Source organism: Anopheles stephensi, chromosome 3 (genome assembly GCF_013141755.1).
Source record: "Anopheles stephensi strain Indian chromosome 3, UCI_ANSTEP_V1.0, whole genome shotgun sequence".
NCBI classification, from domain to species: domain Eukaryota; kingdom Metazoa; phylum Arthropoda; class Insecta; order Diptera; family Culicidae; genus Anopheles; species Anopheles stephensi.
Genome location: NC_050203.1, coordinates 43,503,105 through 43,525,260, shown reverse-complemented (window position 1 = coordinate 43,525,260; position 22,156 = coordinate 43,503,105). Strand labels below are relative to the sequence as shown.

General features: G+C 41.4%; 1 protein-coding gene across 1 annotated transcript; it reads right to left on the bottom strand.

Annotated features, from left to right (window-relative positions):
• Positions 1 to 1,176: 1,176 nt before the first annotated feature.
• Positions 1,177 to 14,196, bottom strand: LOC118510950. Its single transcript, XM_036053394.1, has 3 exons — positions 13,683 to 14,196; positions 2,029 to 2,414; positions 1,177 to 1,797 (listed from the first exon to the last, which is right to left on the bottom strand). The coding sequence occupies exons 1-3, from the start codon at positions 14,158 to 14,160 to the stop codon at positions 1,600 to 1,602; spliced, it is 1,062 nt and encodes a 353-aa protein (XP_035909287.1). The 5' UTR covers positions 14,161 to 14,196; the 3' UTR covers positions 1,177 to 1,599.
• Between the last annotated feature and the right edge of the window lie 7,960 nt (positions 14,197 to 22,156).

Here is a 22,156-nt window from a genome sequence, read left to right as displayed (position 1 = left end):
TGAGAGTTTTCCATCCACCTTCACCTGGCATGTGATGTTGGCCATTGTCATTCGTACAAGCCTGGTAAGCTTGGCCGGGATTCCAAAAGAGCTCATTGCGTCGTATAGTTAACATTCTAAATTGAAAAAAGTAGAGTCGATACGTAAAAACAGGTATGAACTAAATTCGATGGTTCGCTTCGATAAACTACACTATATACGCTTCGATGGTTTATTTCTTGGTGCAGTCTACTTTACATGAACCATCAAACCACAAAAAAATAAACCATCAGATCGTCACGGAAGCCGTTTAAAAAAAAACTGTATATCTAAGGCCGATTCATTTCCAATTCATCTTCTGCTACCTACATGCGTCGATCGCATATAGATCTCGCACATACAGTTAAATTCAAATTTAAATACTGGCAATAAAGAATTTAGTTCATACCTAACTTTACTCATCGACTCTACTATTTTCAATTTAGAATGTTGAATCTATTTTAAAACTTTCAGAGTCGTAACGTTTAAGTTTCTGTGAATCTGTTACAGTTAAATCAAAAATTCATGAAAAATGGTGCGAAATAAAAATATCGCGAATTTGACTATTGATCAACGGAGCCCTACATTACAACAAATAACCAAATTAAACTTAATACTCAACACATTAGAAGTAAGTATACGCTTAATTTTCCCAAATTATTTGCAACCTTGTTGAAGATGTCCAATTGTTTGCATATTTCATAAATGCAAAAACCGGGATTTATTAGAACTTTTGTAATGATTACAAACCCACAGCAATTCAAAATCCATTTAATTTTAATTTTATATATTATTTATTACGGAAAGACGTCGTATTATCACCACCCCATGCGATGTCGCAATGTCAATGTACGCATTTTAAAAAGATTCAAAATTGATTGAAAAAGATTGTTGGTTAAACTTTCTCAACGGGAAATAATAGAAGGAACGGTAAGTCTTCTTCTTCCTTGGCACTACAACCTCGAGAGGTCTCGGCCTGCCAATTTCTGGCTTTCTGTGACTTAATTTTACCCATAGTAAAGTAGTCAGCCCTACGTACGGGGAGGCTGGTCTGGATGGGATTTGAACCCCGGCCCTGCCGTGTGAAGACTGGCGCCGCTGTCTCCTCGGCCACCGGACCGCCCCAACCGCCGATCGGTAAGTAACTGTTGAAAATATTGCCAAGCAGTGTAGTTTTTGTTTTCGTCATACCATGATCATGGCACTGTTACGCAGCAATTTGTATGGCATTTGCTCATTAATTCACAGTGCCACTGGTTGGTCCGGAAAATATTTGTGAAGGTGCATATTTCATGCGCTCCACCCCTGTTTTAAGTTCCAATTTATCAACATTTATCGGAAAACTAAAAAGCAAAATGCAAGAACGAACCCTGATTTTTTTTTCGATTTGCTCATGCGGCGAAAAAGCTTTTAAGTGATATACTAATTGAAAAAGATTTACTGTTTTTCATGGTTTCGCTTCAGATTAGCAGAATAATTATTTGTTTCGTGTAACATAATTTTGGAATATGTCATTTTACTTAACGCATGCAATACAATCCGCATTGTATATTTATTAACACGTGTTTTTACCATTGATATCTAATCAATTATTACATCGTCGTCTTCATTTTCTTCGCTGACGTCCAAGACTAACATTTCTGGCATGTCAGAATTCATGTAGGTCGGTGATGCCGCCTGAGAGTGGTCAATCTCTTTATGGTGAGGAATTGAAAGTAACGAAGTGTTTTTAACCATGTGTCGCCACTTCATGCGGCGATTTTGAAACCACACCTTTACCTACAATATAAAGAAAAATGTAAATAGTACAATTTGTGATCGATCGAATGGAAAAATATATTCAAACTGTTTTTACTTTATAGGCAAAATGAGGCTGTATTATTGATACTGTCTGAAGGTGAAAAAAATTCTTCATCTTGAATACAAAATCCGAAAACATGCAGTTACTACTAGGGGTTATGAGTCCTCATTCAATGAATTCAATCTCTGTAAGAGCAACGCTGTAGTTACCTGTGCATCGTGCAGTCCAAGAGTAGCAGCTAGGCGCTTTCTATCGGGCTTAGTAATATATTTTTGTTCTTGAAATGTCTTTTCGAGCCCTTTTCGTTGTAAACTGCTAAACACTGCTCGAGACCACGATCTTTTACGCCGTGAAATGATAGCCTGACTCCCTGATTTACTAAAGGCCGAAGATATACCGCTGTTGGATCGTAAGCTAGTAACGTCCACCGATGGTGATTGTACTTTATATAAAGAACATTCATTGAATTTATCAATGAATGGAGCTGCTACTGCATCACATCGCCATGAGTCTACGGAGCGAGATGTTATCGTCGTTGTTGTGCGTGGAAATGTGATCGATTCTGCTGTTTGGAGTGAGGTGAAATCGTCTTTTCCTGTAGTAAGTATAAAGTTTACGGGAAGGATTAAAATCTGATCTTGCACTCTTTGAATACAGAATAATAATGACAAAGAAAATATTATATTATTATAATCTACCATTTAAAAGAGAAAAACCAAACCCCTATCGCCTTGGCTATCGGATCGCCCCATATAATGGTTTACTAGAATTATTTATGTTACATATCAGGCATACCGGTAAAGGCAGTTGTTTTTACAGGGAAACGGTCCGAATGGGATTAGATGCCAACCAAGCAACCAAAGCCAACCAAAAACAACACCGTTGCTTAGAAACCTGTTAGTTTGCTGATTTTTAATCGGTCCTGAAGAACTATTCCACCAATAGTGATGATGAACTCAAAGCCTAGGTTGTCCAGTGAAGTTTACAAAGGTCTTTGAAGGTCGAGGATGTTGTTGCTGGCGACTGATACAACACCTTTATCCGCTAATTGCCGTAAGCTGCATTCTGGAGCACGGCAAGTATGAATGTCGTTGACGTAGAAAATATACTACAAGGGGTTGCAGCAGGACCCTTGTGCTAGTCCGTGGAAACTGACACTCGTAATTTTCGAATAGCCGTTATCGAAATTCATCGCCTTTTCAGAAAGGAAGTTAAAAACGATTATATTTAATGTTTGGCTTAACCCCGTAGTTTCTGATTTTTGACACGGCACATGTACTGATACTGAGTCAAAAGCCCCCTTGATGTCAAGAAATAGAGAGGCCATCATTTCGTTTCGAGAATGAGCCAGCTCTAATTCGGATACAAGAAGCGCCAAGCAATCGTTAGTACCCTTACCTTTGCGAAATCCAAATTGGGTACTAGACAAAAGGCCGTTGGATTCGAGCCAGTTGTCCAATCTAAAAAGAATCTTTTTCTCAAATAGTTTTCGCAGACACGATAGCATCGAAAACGGTCGATACGAGTCGTACTCTGATGCTGGTTTGCCAGGTTTCAACAGGGCGATAACCTTCACCTCTCTCCATTCCAACGGGACAGTGTTAAGCACCAACATGATGTTGAAAAGGCTCTTCTTCAACCTGCTTCTTCGCCAGGTCTGAAGGGTTGTGGAACAACTTGTTCCTGATACGATCCATTACTGACGAGGAATTATTGCTGGAGTACAGTTTAAGTGAAAGCTCGACCATTTAAGGAATCACTACCAGGTGCACTTTGTACTAAAGGAGGTGTTTGAGTGAAATCTGGGCAGATTTCTCAGCAAATGGTTCAAGCCATGCTCCGGAAACTGTTTCACTCTCCCTGGACGCTCTGCTATATTGCATCCTTCTCGCCATGCTCTACAGGAAACTGAGAGAAGTGGAAGGAGAGAAATTGTTTACATACCTTCTTCAGTAGCTTATCTTCTTTGCTGTAAGTAAATGTTACTGCACTTGCCCTTTAGTATAGGCAGTAGCTCTATACTCCTCTTCGGTGAGAATGCAGCTTGGCAGTCCGCATCCCACCAAAGAGTGTGAGGTCTCAAAAATTTCTTTGCCAAAATTTCAGAACCAGCAAAGAGTGTGAGGTTCTTCAAAAATTGTGGGGAGGGGAGGCCGCTGTGGCCTTATTTGGGCCCCAACGGCGCTCTCGTTTAACGTCCGGGGTTCAAATCCCATCCAGACCGCCTCCCCCGTACGTAGGGCTGACTACTTTACTACGGGTAAAATTAAGTCACAGAAAGCCAGCAATGGCAGGCCGAGTCCTCTCGAGGTTGTAGTGCCAAGGAAGAAGAAGAAGAAGGAGGTGCCAGCAGAATGTGTGGGATTATCCAGAGCAGGAGGTGGTGTTCTTTTTGTGACACCTTGGTGCTTTTTGGGATGAGAAGATTTCTTTCTAGGTCTCTTTTTCATTGGCAGCCTAGGATAATTCGATCGCTTGACTCCCGTGAGGGGAGCCTGATTGGGAAACGCTTCATTTTCCGCAAACGATGAAAGCATGTCGAAGTCAAGAAGTCCCTTGAAAAGGAGATAATTCAGGAGAATTGTGCTATCAAAGGTGATCCGTCGACCATGCTTGAAGCGTACTATTTTTTTTTTACTTCAAGGACCTTGTCTCGAGGAGTTGACTGTTGCAGGTATGCCCCCTCTCAATACGTTATGATTTCTTCTAGTAGGTATTCATCGTCATCGACATCATCGATGCCCACCACATCAGCCCTCCGAGTATGTATACCAAGTAATCCTCTGTATAGGACGGATCTGCTGCAATGGCATTGATTTTTAGCCAGTCATTTGCGAAAACGCGCAGCTTATTCGGACGCAGCCGAACAATATCCAGGACCTCTGGGTATTTTTTATACGTTTTACACACACTAAAACACTGCAAAAAAATTACTTGTTTTAATGTAAAATGTGTGAAAATGTTATAACACGATCAAGTTATCCGTGAAGGTGTGCATATAAGAAACGAACGGAGTGAGTTGAAGGATTATTCGATGTATAGTTTCCACTAAAATAAGAGCTAAATAAAAGTTTACAGAAGTGTAACATTTGGCGGCAATCGTGCAGAACTTGAAAATGGCAACTCCTTAGACTAACTGACTGACTTCTTTCATCTACTTCCGAAAATAGTGATCTTTTCAATATGCTGGTCGAACAAAACGAACAAACTAATGTCAATGATGGAACGTTGGCATTTTTCATCCGGTTCAGGACTACTCAACAATCCGGAACTCATAGTCCAATCTGTCATGTCTTCTAACATCCGTGAGTTTTGCTACGACCCAGAAAATGTTTAAGTGTTTGAAAAGTTGTTCACGGGGTATGAAGATTTTTTCCAAATCGATTGTGCTAATTTGGAAGATTCAGCAAAAATCCGTCTTCTATAGCGAAGTCTTGGAAAGTTTCGAAGAAGAAGAAGAGCTGAAGTTGGAAACACCACTCACTGAATGTCAGACAATGCTCTTGTGGAAGAAAAGAAACTGTCACCATTTTCATCGACTTGTGCAATTCAAAAGAAGAAATGGAAGGTTGTTGCTCAACAGCCGGTCACTGGAAAAATTTCAACTCCATTAATCAAAGGATCTACTCCTTCACCAAGAACTCCATGTTGGCAATGCGGTGGAATGCATTATGCTAGGGATTGCCCCTATTCTAGGCATACATGTAAAGCTTGCAACAAAACTCGACACAAAGAAGGGTACTGCAAGATCCTCATTCAAAACTGGAGACAAGAAAGCAACGAAAAAAAAGACAGCAAATGCATTATTCTCAGTGAAACGGTTAACAGAAGATCATCGAAAAAAATTTTCTGTCGCTATACAGGAAGTTCCAATCAAAATGCAGTTCGATACAGCATAACACATCACCATCAGCTCAAAACACAGTTGGAAAAGGCTCGGATCTCCAGAACTCAAACCATCGAATCAAGCTAGAACTGTGAATAGAAAGCCGCTACACATAATTGGTAATTTATCTTGTACGATCGTATTCTGAGGTTTAACCAAACAAGAAACGTGTTTCGTGACGAGTTACTCAGGACTGAATTTGTTTGGTCTTTGGATAGAACTATTTCACCTGTGATAAGAATCCAGCGCAACGATCTGTAACCAGGTATGTGCATCTCAATTACCAATTAATCATTACAAGGCTATTTTTCCAAATGGTTTAGCGATACTGTGATATGTGACTTTACAAGAAAACAAAGTTGAAGTTATATTTGAAACTAGATGCGCAACCGTTTTTCAAGCCTAAACGTCCTGTACCATTTACTTCGTTGGTGAAAGTTGATGAAGAACTTTCTCGTTTGTAACACTTGGGAATCATCACCCCGGTCGATTTTTCTCAATGGACCGCTCCTATTGTCATCGTGAAGAAACCGAATGGGAAAGTTAGGATTTGTGCTGATTATTCCCCTGGTCTTAACGCAGCGCTGGAATCGAATAATTATCCTTTGCCTTTGCCTGAAGACATTTTCTCCAAACTGAATGGCTGTAAGCTTTTCAGTATCATTGATTTTTCGGATGCCTATCTTCAAGTGGAATCAACCACTGACCAGATCTTCACGATGCGGCAAATCTTGGAGAAGATGGTGGAGCAGAAGCTCCACTCCTACCATCTCTTCATCGATTTTAAAGCCGCATACGATAGCATAGTCAGGGTAAAACTGTACGACGCAATGAGCTCTTTTGGAATCCCGGCCAAGCTTACCAGGCTTGTAAGAATAATAATGGCCAACATCACATGCCAGGTGAAGGGGGATGGAAAACTCTCAGGGCCCTTTCTTACCACCAAGGGCTTGCGCCAGGGAGATGGGCTTGCCTGTCTCCTTTTCAACCTGGTGCTAGAGAGAGCCATCCGCGACTCGGAGGTGGAAACTTCGAGGACCATCTTCTATAAGTCAATTCAGATCCTGGCATACGCTGATGACATAGACATCATTGGTTTGAGGCTCTCCTATGAAGCAGAAGCTTATCAAAAGATCGCGCGTGCGGCACAGAACTTCGGGTTGGAGATTAACGAAGCGAAAACCAAAATTATGGTGGCACCACCAGCAACCCTGCTAACAAACACTGATTTACGCAGGGGTGATGTACAGATAGGTGACCGCACCTTCGAAGTCGTCCAAAACTTCACCTATCTGGGGTCAAAAGTCAGCACCGACAATAACATTGATGTTGAGTTACGCGCATTGGTGCTGGCTGCCAACGGGTCATACTACAGCCTGAGGAAACTTTTCCACTCTAAATACCTGTCGCGACGGACTCACATACGCCTCTGAGACATGGGCTCTGCCTAAAACTGACGAAGCCCACTTAGCCGCGTTCGAGAGGAAGATGCTCAGAAGGATTTTTGGCCCCGCATTTGTGCCAAACCGTGAGCGGTATCGAGGATTATTGCAGCAGGCCAAGACCGCAAAGCGGTTGTAGCGCCTGACAAGTAAGTAAGTATCTTCAAGTAGAAGTTGACGAAAAATCGAAAGAATTGTTGACTATCAACACTCATCGAGGACACTAGCGTTTCAACAGATTAGCATCCGGTGTTAAGTCAGCTCCAGGTGCATTTAAACAGTTAATGAGCGGAATGATACCAGATCTCGAAGGAGTCGAATCGTTTTTACATAATATCATAGTGTTGAGAGCCTTTGTATGCTGCGCTTTATGTGCCACTCACAAGTGACTGTCGATGGGCACCTTGATGACGTGAGCACCAGGACACAGGTAGCCCATGAGTGTCGGACTTCTCCCTCGACCGGCAAAATGGACTTATCGTTTCCGTTAACTATATTTTATCTGTTGTATCTTAAGTCAACTAATTGTAATTTTAGCGAATAAATCGAACGTGAGTACACAGAATACAAAACATAGTTTTTAGCAAAATAGTGTCAGAACATCATGACTGCCTGAGAGCGTTATTCAAGCGACTGGAAGAATTTGGGTTTCATCTTCGTGAGGAGAAATGCAGCATTCTTCAACATCATTTCAAATATCTTGGACACGTTGTGGATGCAAATGGTTTGCGACCGGATCCTGCGAAAATAGAAGCAACTTCAAAAATGCCCGCCCCAACTGATGTAACCTGTCTACGCTCGTTTTTAGGTGTCGTTAATTTTTATTCGAAATTTGTATGGAAAAGCGTAAATATCGACACCCGCTTGATGCTTTACTGAAGAAAGATGTCAAATTTCATTGGTCAACGGTTTGTCAAAATTCATTTTATAAAATTAAGGACATTTCGAAATCTGAACAGCTGTTAACGCATTATGACCCAACTCAAAAGATCATCATAACTGCTGACGCATCGAAATCAGGTGTTGGAGCAGTAGCATTGCATCGTTATACTGACGCATCTATGAAAGCGATTTCGCATGCATCACGCACACTAACTAAACCTGAAGCAGCTTATAGTCAAATAGAGAAGGAAGGCTTAGCATTAGTGTTTGCTCTCACGAGATTCCATAGGATGATTTTAGACAAGAATTTAAGCTTCAAACAGATCTTCAACCACTTCTACATATCTTTGGAAGTAAAAAAAAACAATTCCCTTACATACTGTGAACCGATTACAACGATGGGCACTAACTCTCCTATGCTACGATTTTTAAATCGAAAATGTGTCGACTACTCAGTTTGGTTACGCAGACGTACTATCGCGCCTGATTGACAGTCATACGAAACCAGATGAAGAATTCATTATTGCATCAGTCAAATTGGAAGAAGATATCGATGTATCTTTGGACGAAGCAATACAATCGTTTCCTATCACATTCTATATGATGCAGAAAGCTACATTGAAATGTTCTGTTCTCCAAGAAGTGAAGCGATTCCATCAGCAAGGTTGGCTTGCAAGTGCAGTTTACATCGAAAATGAAACCGTTAGTGAATTTTATCTTTTTCCCGAAGCTATTACTGTTATCAGAGGGTGTATCATCGTAGGATATCGTTTGGTGTTTCCATGTAATTATCGAAATCTAGTACTGAAACAACTACATCGTGATCATCCTGGCATCGAACGTATGAAAGCTATCGCTAGAAGTTATGCATTTTGACCAAAAATGGATAGAGCAATCGAACATTTTGTCAAGACCTGTGTCAACTGTGCCATTCATTCAAAATCTCCACCTAGAGTTCAGCCTCATCCCTGGCCTCAAACATCAAACCCTTGGGAGCGAATACATCTTGATTTTGCTGGACCAATTTTCAACAAACATTTTTTAATTGTTGTAGATGCACACACAAAATGGCCCGAGGTCAAGGTAATAAATACCCTTACGTCACTGGCCGTGATTGAATTTCTAGATGAAATATTTTAGATATTTCGATTTCTAACAACTGTTGTGACGGATAATTGGACGCAGTTCATATCTTAACAACTCGCAATTTTTTTCGAAAAGATGTGATTTTCAACATTTACGTACAGCTCCCTCTACCATCCCCAATCCAACGGACAAGCTCAAAGGTATGTTGATACATTGAAAAGATCTTAACTTACAATCAACGAAGATCGAAACATTTCTTCACGTTTGCCGTTCAACGCCTTCAAACACTACAGGACATTGTTCCGAACGTTTCATCAGATTTCAAACGGTTTTTCGCAGCTGGAGCGAAAGTGTACGCAAAAATATTTGTTAAAAACAAATATTATTGGATGGCTGGAACCATTATTGGTAAACGTATCGGAACCGTAAACTACAATGTATTAATCGAATATGATGACGAAAAAAGAAGGTAGTTCGATCACATATAAATCAGTTGCGAAAAAGAGAAGAAAACTTACATATGGCATATAATTCGAACTCATCTCTGAACGTTCTTTTAGATATTTTTGAATCAAGACCATCACGACCTCAAGTTCCGATACAAAGCATGGGCACGGAAAACAGAAATACTGAAAATAGAGAAGTTTCTATTCAGAACACAATACAAGAATTTTAAACCTTTTGCAAAGAAGAAGTTCAGGAAAATGTTCGACCGAAACGGAGCAAAACACCTTCCGAAAGAGTTGAGGCAATGTGGAAATAATAAGGGCAGAAACTGTTATAACATGATCAAGTTGTTCGTGATGGTGAGCATATAAGAAAATAACGGAGTGAGTTGAGGGATTCGATGTATAGTTTCCACTGAAATAAGAGCTAAACATAAGTGTAACAGAAAATAATTATTGTTGTTAAAAGAAGTTGTTCTGTTCGGTGATCGAAAGAAACATTATGATGCAATACTTACTGCACTGCAACTCAAACAATTGAATAATGCAAATTTCAAGTCAGTGAAAAATATTTATTAGTGTGTGTAAAAGTTTAAAAAAATATTAGAAAACAAATATTTTTATTCTCTACAACGTTGCACAACACCATTTATACCTATGCCTCCAACTTTTCTATTTATCATTTTTTAAAACGGATAGCATTATTGTTCTGTTGGCCTCTTGGTCGCGTTCGAGAGAAAAAAACTCAGTATGGTGAAGTCGACAATCGAGGAGTCGTCATTATGACGAACTTAACGAGCTGAAAGAGTAATCTCACCATTGCACAGCGAATTGGACAGGCCTAACTCAGGTGCTCCGGTGGTCTTGTCATGAAAATGACTCCGGACGACGTATTCTCAGATCAAATATATGGACAGGGGAGGCGTTGCAGGCTTCCGTAAGTATGGTCCAGAATATAGATTAAGTAATAATTACAGCGCATAATATGAAAGCAGCATCGGTTGATTTTACAACGCTATCACATTCATGAGCGCATTCCACACGCTCGTAAAATTGAAGCACTTGATTTACAAAGCCGGTGCAGTAGCTGCAGGGAAGCAGTACCATCCAATCAGTGATCAAATGTTGCTTTTCCTAAAAATACACCTCAAACCTTGTTTTGGTTACGTTTCAAACAACGCTCCCTCAAGGAGCAAGTTTGTTGACCTACTACCTCGAATGATTGCCATAAAAATAACAGCTCATAAAGTTTACAGCGCTTATGAGGAACAACAAGCAAGCAAGCGGTGTTCGAAACAAATATGATTATTATGAACAGTTTGACATCTTTGCTACCGAATGCACTTTGTTATCGTCAGCTAGGTGTTTGTATTGTTTTTTTTTCTCATTTTCAAATTTGTAAACACCACAATCCAATATGTCTGATTATTTAGACTTACAACATAACAAACTGAACTCTTCCACTTTTTGAGATCATCTGATGGCAGAGTCCTATGAACGATATCCACGAACCTAGGTGAGAACAACCCAGTAGAACGATATCAATCGACACCATAACTAGAAGGAGAAGGAAAACAAATAGACGAAGGCAGCCGAAAATGTTGTGTTCTTGCTGTTAATAGAATTATAGAGGTTTTGGACCTCAGGGGTCTCCTTGCTCGTTTACTCGATCGCCGTAATAAGCAACGCGCCGTAAGAAAGAGTTTTAAACGGAGCAGTGGTTCCGGTAAACAAAACAAACGATAATTTTAGAAAGGTTTCCCCAGCATTCAATTGGAATTGTTTATTGGATATAATTAATTATGTTTCACAGCTTTAACGAAAACCAGTGACTAACAATGATTGGTTAAAACACACTCCAATAGAACGTTTAGGGAAGAGCGGAGAAAAATATGTAGTGCAGATGTTCGAACAGTGCGTCACAATATGCGTCGATTTTGGATAATGAGGGGAAAAGTAATGATCATACAATATTTGTTGCTATACTTTACGTGGGATCCGAACCAACGTAAACGACGTGCGCGGAGCTAACCAAACGCCCATGCGTAAATCAATAAGTCGCAGACATAGCCAGTCAACTGGAATAGACAGGCTAAAACCGACTACCCGTCTAGCTTAGGCAAAAAAGTAAGAGCAGCAAGTGCCTTGCATCATTGGTCGCTACGTTTGGAATCTAAATATTCAAAATTGGACAAACAAACAGTAACTCATGTCGTAAACAGTATCGTTCCAAAGATGTAAACTATGCGTGTGCTTCGGCGGAATAACATTTGATTTATGGCAATTGCTGCGCGTTCGTTGTTTAGTCGTACAGGTTGATGTAAAGTGGAAAACATAATCGAGATACACTCAAATAGTAAATTATATTCCAACAATTTTTCAATATGGGTTTGCATATTTATTGTAGATTGTTTGCAGGATTGTAAAGATAACTGAACACTACAATTTAAAATGAAAAGTGTACCTGTTATCTAATTTTGAATGATAGCAATGTGGACACAGATTATTGCCGCGATAAAAATTCAATAAACTCATTTATAATAGTATAAAGACCATATTGCAGTAAAAACCCACTATTTGACTGCATCAGTCCTAAGAAAACGGAAAACGGCAAGATAAAATGGGAAAAATCGAAAGATGTGAAAAAATAAGTACCAAAGCAAAACAAACAAGTTATCAATTGTACCGGTTCTCGAATTATGAATATCATTTGATTTCTGTTGGTAGTTAAACTTGTATCAATTTTTTTTATTGATTCAAAAATGGGCCCGATAGAACGTGCTACGGTTCGAAGGACGAGAATTGTAGTTTATATTTTACAGAATTATAGAATAGAAATAATTCACACAATTAAAGAATTATAACAGCCTATAATACTGTGCAATCATTGGCAGCCCTGATTCGCTTTTTGAATGTTTGTCTATCTGTGCCTTGCGTTATTTACATCGGGATGTACATGTACATACTCTCTAACGCACTGGATCAAATGCTTGATCAGACCCTTCAATTATGAGTTATATTTTTTATTCTTGCAAAGTTTTTACCCTTTGCGATTACAACATTACGTTCAAGATGAGGTGGCCGATGCAATAGCAACGCCGGTCGTAACACGCAAGGAGCGGGGCATCAGGACCGCCTCCCGTATGGACTGCTGACTATCCAGCGACGGGTAAAATCAAGTCAAAGGGAGCCAGAAATGGCAGTCTAGGACCTTTCGAGGTTCTTATTCAGCAATACGGCCAGGCCGTTATCTCAGAATAAAAAAAACACAGCTCATATTCATTTCAAACAAAGAATCGACATTTATTAAAAAGTTGGAAGTTAAGTGAGTTTGTTAAGTTAAGATGAAACTTAACAGTGAGCGAAGCTTGCTGTTTTTTAAAGGCGCTCGTATAGTTAAGAGCACAATTTTTCCAACCACCAACATTAACCAACACCTAAACCCGTGTTCAAATAAAAAAACATGGTCAAACATTCTTGAATGACATTGAATTTGATTTTCACGTAATGACTGAACTATTAGCAAAAGTAAAACGAAAATCATTAGCCTTGCGTGCGAGGACCGGACCCAACGAGATTTGACTCACGATCAAACTGTTTGAAAATCCGGCGCCACTTTTTGTATGCATGCTAACAGGGGCTGGAAGCTGATTTAAATAATTACTTTTAAAGTATGTAAATTCGTTACGACAATTTTACTAAACCGTTTTTGTCTACTCTTTTAAAGAGAAGGCTCTTCTTTTGTCGATGGCACTGTACCACTTGGAATGAACCAGGGCTGCAATTTCTGACGCTGATGAAATTGTTTGGTCTAGGTTTGAACGCCCCCTTTTAGCACATTTGTTATACCTTAACACTATTTAGATTAAATTCCATGTTTGCTTCAAGCAATGTCGGATTTCCGTTTTTTAATGTCTTCCTTCCTTCCATTCATCTTCTACAACCTTTTTTTTTACAACGTTTTATTCACCCTGTTGCCGGGAATCAATATCGATGCTGTCGTGTACAAAAACCAGTACATTGTCAGTATGTTGCACTTTGCTCTTTATGAAATATTTCTCATTCTATCGTTAAACGTTATCCAAAATCAATCGAATCAAGTACATAGGTTAAACACATACCTAATTGCACATTTCCAATTCGTAGCGGCAGCGGTTTACGTATTACTTTAGCATAACTTTTATCGTTTTTGCATGCTGCCCCGAACGCCACATAATCACTTGTTTCTCCACATTCCTGTACATTTGGTTTACATTCACTGTAACCGTACTTTGCTCTTCCCGGGCTCATATCACTGTCACTGATGAAAAACTTTGAGAAGTTAGACAAAAGTTCATTGCCTTTGTATTCGTCACAACAGTCACATTTACTGTAAATTTGTCCATCTTCATTACAGGAGCCGGACAGGATAGTTTCGCATCGGTTTATCTCGCGCTGTGCAGTGGTCGGCATACTCAACAAACGCTCGATGCCGAAAGTCAGTTTTCGATTTGAAGATTCATCTGCTTTCAATGATCTGTCACACAGTGCTCGGTATCCAATGCATTCGCTCTCGAAAAACCTATCACGTTGCACCATGTCGTTGTTGGTATCCCACATGGTTTCAACTAACTAACCGCTATGTACGATCGCATCACTGCGTGTTGGCGCAGTTTGCCGTACTTAATCGTGTGCCGACGGCCTGTAGATACAGTTTTCATGCATTCTCGATCGTTTTTAAGCAGTAGGCGGGGCCGAATGAAACGTAAACAATCCGTTTGTTATGTGTTGACCAGCTCTTTTTCCATGTAGAATAAGTAATACAAGTGTTCAATACTTATAATGTTAATTCATCATTTCCAATATTTTTCAAGAGACAACTTTGCAATTCATGTACAAATAATTAAAAAAATAGCTTTTTCTAATCTGTTTAAACTAACCATTATTTTATTTCAAAATATTGAGCTAATAAAAATGGTAAAATGGTAATATTCCAACTACATGATCTGCAGTACGAGAATTTAAGCATTTCGTTCCGATCGCAAAAGATCGTACATTAGATAGTAAAACAACATGTGCATAGCAGCATTTAGCACGATTTGGAGAACAACGCAGAATCACCTCGATATCTTTTCTTGGTGTTTCATCGATGTGCGGCATCAAAAATATGAAGCAAGTAAACCCTCGGAATCGGATATTGGAAGAGCAAATGAAAGAGGAGTATGAGTTAAGCTTTCATAGCAGCAAAATGAATAACTGTAGAGGGATCTTTCATCTTGTTTAACATATCAATAACATTATTTCGGATGATGTTATTTGCAATCTTGATACGGGGAGAAAATAAATAATAATAGAGGATTATTAACATCCTCACTCTTCTTTTTTCCTTCTTCGATTCCTTTTTACGGCCATCAGTAAAGAGCCCCTACAAACAAAATCCAGTGGCCGTGAAGCTAAAACAATGACTTTCATTTTTTAAATACGTATTATAAGATTTCATCTTCAAAGCTGTATAACGATTAAATTTCTGCAAACTACAATTACTTGTTTCTTAAAGGCAGCTCTTCATGAATTCGTCCTAATATCCAGGCGATATCCCACGATGACCATTGGCGCATGATGAAGAAAGCCATCAGCAGCACGGGCGAGTAAATAGTTGGTCGTGTGACACGTAACCAGAGAAAGGAATGGTTTGATGATGAATGTTGATTTTCCACGAAGAACGCAATGCCTATCCGTACGCTCCAGCGCGACATCCGTCAGAATGTGAAAAATTATACACGAAAAGGCAGCAACTTCGAAGTGTTGCACGAGCAGTTGATGAAGCAGCTATCTCAGTCGCGGAAATCTCGAAGTTCTACAGGATGTTGACAGTGGCATGAAGCGGTTTCACTCTCATCGCTATGTGTCACAACGCGGACAAATATCCTGTCGGACGAGCGAGAGGTGATCGACAGGTGGAAATGCTACTTCAACCGACCGCTGAACGAAGCAAATTCAGGAGATATCGAACCAGGCGTAGGCAGCAGAGGAGAGCAGCAAGTGCCCATTCCATCCTTAGACGAACCCATCAATGCCATCCTACAGCTCAAATGCAAGTCAGCTGGCAGCGATGGGCTGGTGGCGAAACTGTTCAAAATGGGGCCGAAGAGACTTGTCACTATTATGCATCGGCTGTTAAGTTAGTATCTGGGACCACGAAGAGCTACCGGACGATTGGAAACTCATCCAACACACAAAATGGGTGACAACGGAACGGAATTTGTCGGAGGGAAATCGGTCACGGAAAAAAAAACTTTCCTCTACGGCAGATCATCCAGAAATGCCGGGAGCCCTAGATACTTCAAAGTGACCTTCTCTGGGAAGCTGGCACTGCGGATGAGGGTCACAATGGACAGTGTGAACAGGGGTGGATCATAGTATAAGCAAGCTAAGCAGATGCTTGGGGCCCACAGCTTTCAAGGAGCCTCAAGGGGTATGCATACCTGTAAGATGCATATTTGGTGCTGGGAGCCTCGATCAGTTAGATATATTCATCTCCATAAGAAGCCTCATGTAATATTTCCATATGGCCTCTGAATATCCATTCAACGGATTCGATCGGAGGCTTGATCCGCCACTGGTGAGAGTGCCGAACACGTTGTCGGAATAGTTTGAATCTCATCGGCAATCAGCATGAGGCAAGGGGACGGACTCTCTTTTATAGCCCTATTACACGTGGTAATTTTGGTTGGAATAATTCCGGAATTTCTATGTCAAAATTTCTGCTCTCCTCCTGTTTGACAGAAAATCCCATGCTGCACGTGTGGTAGCAGCGATGGCAGAATTCTACTTTTCCATAGTGACAGAAAGTAAGCCCGGGCTTCGACATCCGGGCACGATTAACACCCGGTCTCTGGATTCCTTGGCTTCGCAGATGACCGGACGGTCGGACGGTCTCGGCCTGTCATTTCTGACTTTCTGTGACTTTGATTTTACCCGACGCAAAGTAGTTAGCCCAGCGCACGGGGAGGCGATCTTGATGGGATTTGTACCTCAGTCCTGCCGTGTGACGACCGGCGTCTCTGTCACCTCGGCCACCGGACCGCTCCTTCTGTTTCAACCCTTGGAAATGTTTCCTTATTAAACTTCTTCTTTGGCACTACAACCTCCGGTCCGGTTGGTCTCGTCCTGCCAATTCTGGCTTTCTTTGGCTAAATTTTATCCGTATCTAGGTAATCATAACTAGATTACAACTAGATAATTTTTGTGAATTTGTAATCGTCAACACAAGCGGTGTTGGCAATACGGCGTCATGCCGTAATACTAAAAATATAAATAAATAAATAGATAACCATACCTGTATATAGGGAGGCGGTCTGGTCTTGGTGGGATTTGATGCCTAGCCCTGTCCTGTGGAAACAGGTATCGCACTTTTGAAGTACCGATGACAAAAAAACGGCTATTAAGTAAGTGGAATCAACACTAAGTTTTATTTATACTTCAAGATTTTTACTGTTCCATGTTTCCACAGTAAGTGGAAGGAAGGTTAAGAAACAGTATAAATTATCGCATCGAACAGAGACAAAATATTTTTTGGTCCCTTATTTGGGCATGATTAAAAAGGAACGACGACGTGAAATCAGTACCGTGTTTACTCTAAGTTCAAAAAAATATTAGAGAAATTGTTTATTATCCATATAATTGATAATAATAATGGTAGGGCCGGCGTGGTAGTTGATGTGACAGCGGCGCCGGTCTTCACACGGCAGAACCGGGGTTCAAATCCCATCTGGGCCGTATCTCCATAGTGAGGACAGACTATCCAACTATGCAATATCAATAAGTCTAGTAAGCCAGAAATGGCAGGCATGACCTAACAGGTCGTTATGCCAACAAGCAAGAAAAAACCGTGCCGTCAAAAATTTAGAATATAAAACGGGCACGGTTTGAGTTTAAAATAACTTTATTTCAAACACTAGAGGCGCGTCCTCTAACTTTGATTTCCAAATAAGAACTGATATTGATAAAGCCGTTCGATCCGCTGTTATGCTGGTCTGCTGTGTGCGACATGGATACTGCCGGATGTTCCGCGCTGGGTCAGCGAGTTGAGTGGTCGTTGATCCTGTCGCCGGATGTTGATCGCTACGTCGCCTTTGTTGCGTCGGTCGACAGGGCGCTGTTTCTAGCTGATCAGACCGACGGCCGATGCGTCCGGTCAAACGGGCAATCACGTGTCTCTTGATACACGTAATTATATAGTCACAAGTTCACACTTAGGAACTTGTGACTATATAATTACTTAGGATAGGATCGTATGTAGGTAGGAGATTGTCCCTCCGTAGTAAGGACTGACTATACAATTACGTGGTATCATCGAGAACTTAGAAACACGACTTAGAAGCCAAAAAATACTCTAAAATTTAATAGATGCCAGCTTCAGTTATGGTAAACATTATTTTTGCTTCAAGGGTGGTTCACGGCTCGTTACATTAAATAATAAATTAATAAATACGAATTATGATTTTCCGACAGGTAGATGTGCTATTTACAGCCACCGAAACGGAGTAGATAAAAGAAGAGACAACCGCAGATTTAACAGTAGGCAGCGTAGGCGATCGCCTAAAGCCCCATCAGCTACCTCGTATAAGGGGTGTAGGTATAAGGAGACTCGAATTGCTGGCCTAGCATAGGATGCTTCGTGTAAGAGATTCCTTGAAGACTTTGCCAAAAGTATCATGTAATACAGCATGCGTCTTAGGCCTCCAAGGGGCTTGATCAGCATAAACATAAATTTTCAAATGATCAATTCAACGAACAGCTAGTGACTCTACTAGAAGATGATATTACGCCACTGCCAACTAGCATCGAGGCACCTCCGAAGGTTAACCATCAGCTCAAGAACAATAAAGCACCAGGCACAAACGGAACTGATCAAAATCAGTGAAGCGAGTGCTGCTCCAATTGCAGTTTAACCAATTCATCAAATCACTTTATTTCTGAAATATGGGATAGCGAATCAATGCCTTGCGATTATAATCTCGGCATTGTCTATCGCATATACAAGAGGGTAGAGTGCAGCAACTACAGAGGTAATATGGTGTTTAATACTTCCTACAAGATTTTCTTCCTGATATTGCAAGAAGGACTATGGACCTATTCTTCGAAAAAATAAAAGAAAACTATCAGAGAGGATTCCGATCAACAACTGACCAGATCCTCAAGATCCCTGCGGCGATTCTTCTAGAAAATGGCGGAGCATTAGCTATACTCCTACCAATAACTGTTTCGACATTCCGGCCAAGCTAACCAGGATTGTTGGAATGACAATGACCACCACATACCAGGTAAAGAAGAATGGAAAATTTTAAGAGTCCTTAGCAAGGGAGGATATTGGCTTGTCAAAATTTTCTTTAATATGGCACTAGATAGGGCCTTCTATGACTTAAATGCCTTCTATGACAGTTCTATGGGAACTGTCTTCTATAACTCAATCCTCAACAAATTTGCCATGAAATAGACATCATTGGTTTGTGGCTCTCCTTTGTAGCAGAAGCTGAGCAAAGGATCGAGCAGAGGCGCTAATCCTGGGGTTGAAGATTAGCGAGGTAAAATCCAACCCGATGGTGCATTTAACTGCTAACAAACGCTGATTTAAACAGAATTAATGTACAGAGAGGCGATCACATCTTTACAGCCGTATTAAACTACATCTATCTGATATTTGTCTGGTGGACACAACAACATTGATGTTGAGTTGCCCTCAAGGGTGCTGGCAGCCAACAGGTCATACAACAGTCTGACGAAACTTCTCCACTTAAAATACCTGTCACGACGGTCGAAGCTTGGTCTGTAAAGAACATTTAGAGTCCCAGGTACATACGCCTATAAGTCATGAACTTACTACAATACTGAAGAAATCAAATTAGCCGCGTTCGCGACGAAGATGCTCAGAAGGATTTTTGGCCGCCTGTGTGTGGACGCGGTCATGCGAAAGGGTCGATCGGATAGCAGAGGCGATACTGGCGCCGGTCTTTACACGACAAGGCCGGGGTTCAAATCCCATGCGGACCACCTTCCCATACGCAGGTGTGACTATGCAGCTACGGGTAAAATCAAGCCACGGAATGTAAAAAGTGGCAGGCCACACAACCTCTCGAGGTTGTAGTACCAAAACACAAGAAGAAGATGTGAGAAAGACAATGTAGGAGCCATTACAATTAGAAACTCTAAGAAATGTTCGTTGATGGCACCAACGTTGATGGCACCATGGCATGGAAAATTACATCATATGATCCAGTTTGTAAAGTCCCCCTAGATGCACGAAAGGAGTCACGGAGCGCCCCAATCGCAATTGTTGCATGATCTACCAGAGCGGAGTTGAAAAGCATGAGCTTGGTACGGCGTTTCTGGTCATATGGGAGATACAAGTGATCGGATGGTTGACGATTAATGAGTGAATATATGCGGGCTGATATAACCATGCGCAGCATCTTTTTCCAACATGCACCTCGATTCAGCTAACCCTGGAGACACCACAGAAGCACAGCTTCGAGAAGTTGGATGAGCAGCTGATGGAGCAGCTATTTCATTCGGGGGAAACTCACAAGTTTTAAGGGATGTTGACTGCCTTACGAAGTGGCTTTATCCTATGATCGCCATGTGCCGCAACGCACAAGGAAGATATCCTGTCGGACGAGCGAGATGTGATCGACAGGTGGAAGTGTTACTTCAACGGACACCTGAACGGAGTACATGCAGATGAAAATGGACCAGGCACAGAAAGCATAAGATAACAGCACTTCAACAGCCAGCACGACAAAGACGAAGTGATCCCGCCATCCTTGGAAGAAGTCATCAGTGCCATCAGCCAGCTGACATCCTACAAGTCGTCTAGCAGCGATGGGCTGGTGGCAGACCTGTTCAAAATGGGACCGAATAGGCTTGTCACGATTATGCATCGGCTGGATTGTCAGGATATGGGACTAGAAAGAACTACCGGACGCTTGGAAGCTGAGTGTCATTAATCCAGAGTACAATAAGAGCAACAGACTACAGTCCAGTCAAGGCTAACTTCCGAACAATCACAGTCCTGAATGCTACCTACATGATAATCTGCAGACTTACGCCCTTTGCTACAGATTTCGTCGGAAAGTACCAAGCTGGATTTATTGGAGGACAATCCACAACCGACCAAATCTTTACTCTATCCCAGATCCTGTAGAAGTGCCGAGAACACCAAATCCCCATGCACGCCCTGTTTATCGACTTCAAGGCAGCCTACGATACCATAGATCGGATCGAGCTATGGAACATCATGCGTCAGTACAGATTCTCTGCGAAAAATGTACGGATATTGAGGGCTACTATGGACGGTGTGCAGTGCAAGGTGACAGTGTCGTACATGCTGTCGGAATCGTTCTAATTTCATTAGACTGAAGCAAGGAGACGGACTCTCTTGTGTGTTGTTTAACACCGCTCTCGAAAGTGTCATGCGAAGCGCGGGCTTCGACATCAGGGGCACCATTTTCACCCGGTCTCTCCATTTCCTTGGTTTCGCGAATGACATCGACATCATCGGACGGATACGCGGCGGTGTGCGAGGCGTACACCAGACTAAAACGCGAGGTCGATAGGATTGCATTGAGAATCATTGCGACGAAGACAAAGTACGTGCTTGCTGGAGGCTCTGACCATGATAGAGCACGACTCGGAAGCAGAGTATTAGTTGACGGCGACGATCTTGAGATAGTAGAGTAGTTCTGCTACCTTGACACGATCGTTACTTCGAACAACAACGTAAGCAACAAAATCCGGAAGCGCATTGCATTTGTTTTTTTTAGGGAGAATCGTGCCTACTACGGGCGAGATAAACTCCTGAGATCCAGAAGACACCTTCTGGATGTTTTTAACCTGTGGAGCATTCCTCGCATATGAAGCAAGATGCTGCAAGAAGTATAAAGTACAGCTAGTTTTGAGAGAAGGAGTTGAAGAAGGAATCATTACACGCTGATTTCTTTTCCTGGGTTGCGCAAGGCTATGCAAGGCTAGCTAGTGCGGTGCAATACGCATCTGTGGAGATTACTCTACAGGTTTGAGAGAGCGGTGCAACCACTTCAGTACCTCTACCCTCGTCCGGAAGATATATTTGCCACGCTTGGCAAATCGACTGTTTTTTAGCCAAATAGATCATTCATACGCGTCCCTACTGGAGGTAGTAGAAGAAAGTATAATACGCATCGAGAGCTGTATGAGTATAATCGCTTGCTCCTGGGGGTAAAGTTGGTACCGGGAGCGTTGTAGCAACTAATGGACACTAAGTTGTCGGGTCGAAAGGACGTGGCAGCGTATTTAGACGACATCGAGGTTGGTGGAATGGATGAGACAGTTCATAGGCAGAACCTTCGAGCAGTATTTAGAAGATTCCGTGAGCTGGATTCAAGATCAGTCGCGAAAAATGCAGCTTTTTAAAAGGGAGATAAAGTATTTGAACCACGTATTAAATTTTAGCGTATTAGCGGCCAGATCCTGCAAATATTGAGGCTATAGTTAACATGCCACCACCTACACAAGTATCCGGTGTACGTTCCGTTTTAGGTGCTGTTAATTTCTATGGAAGGTTTGTCCCTCAAATGCG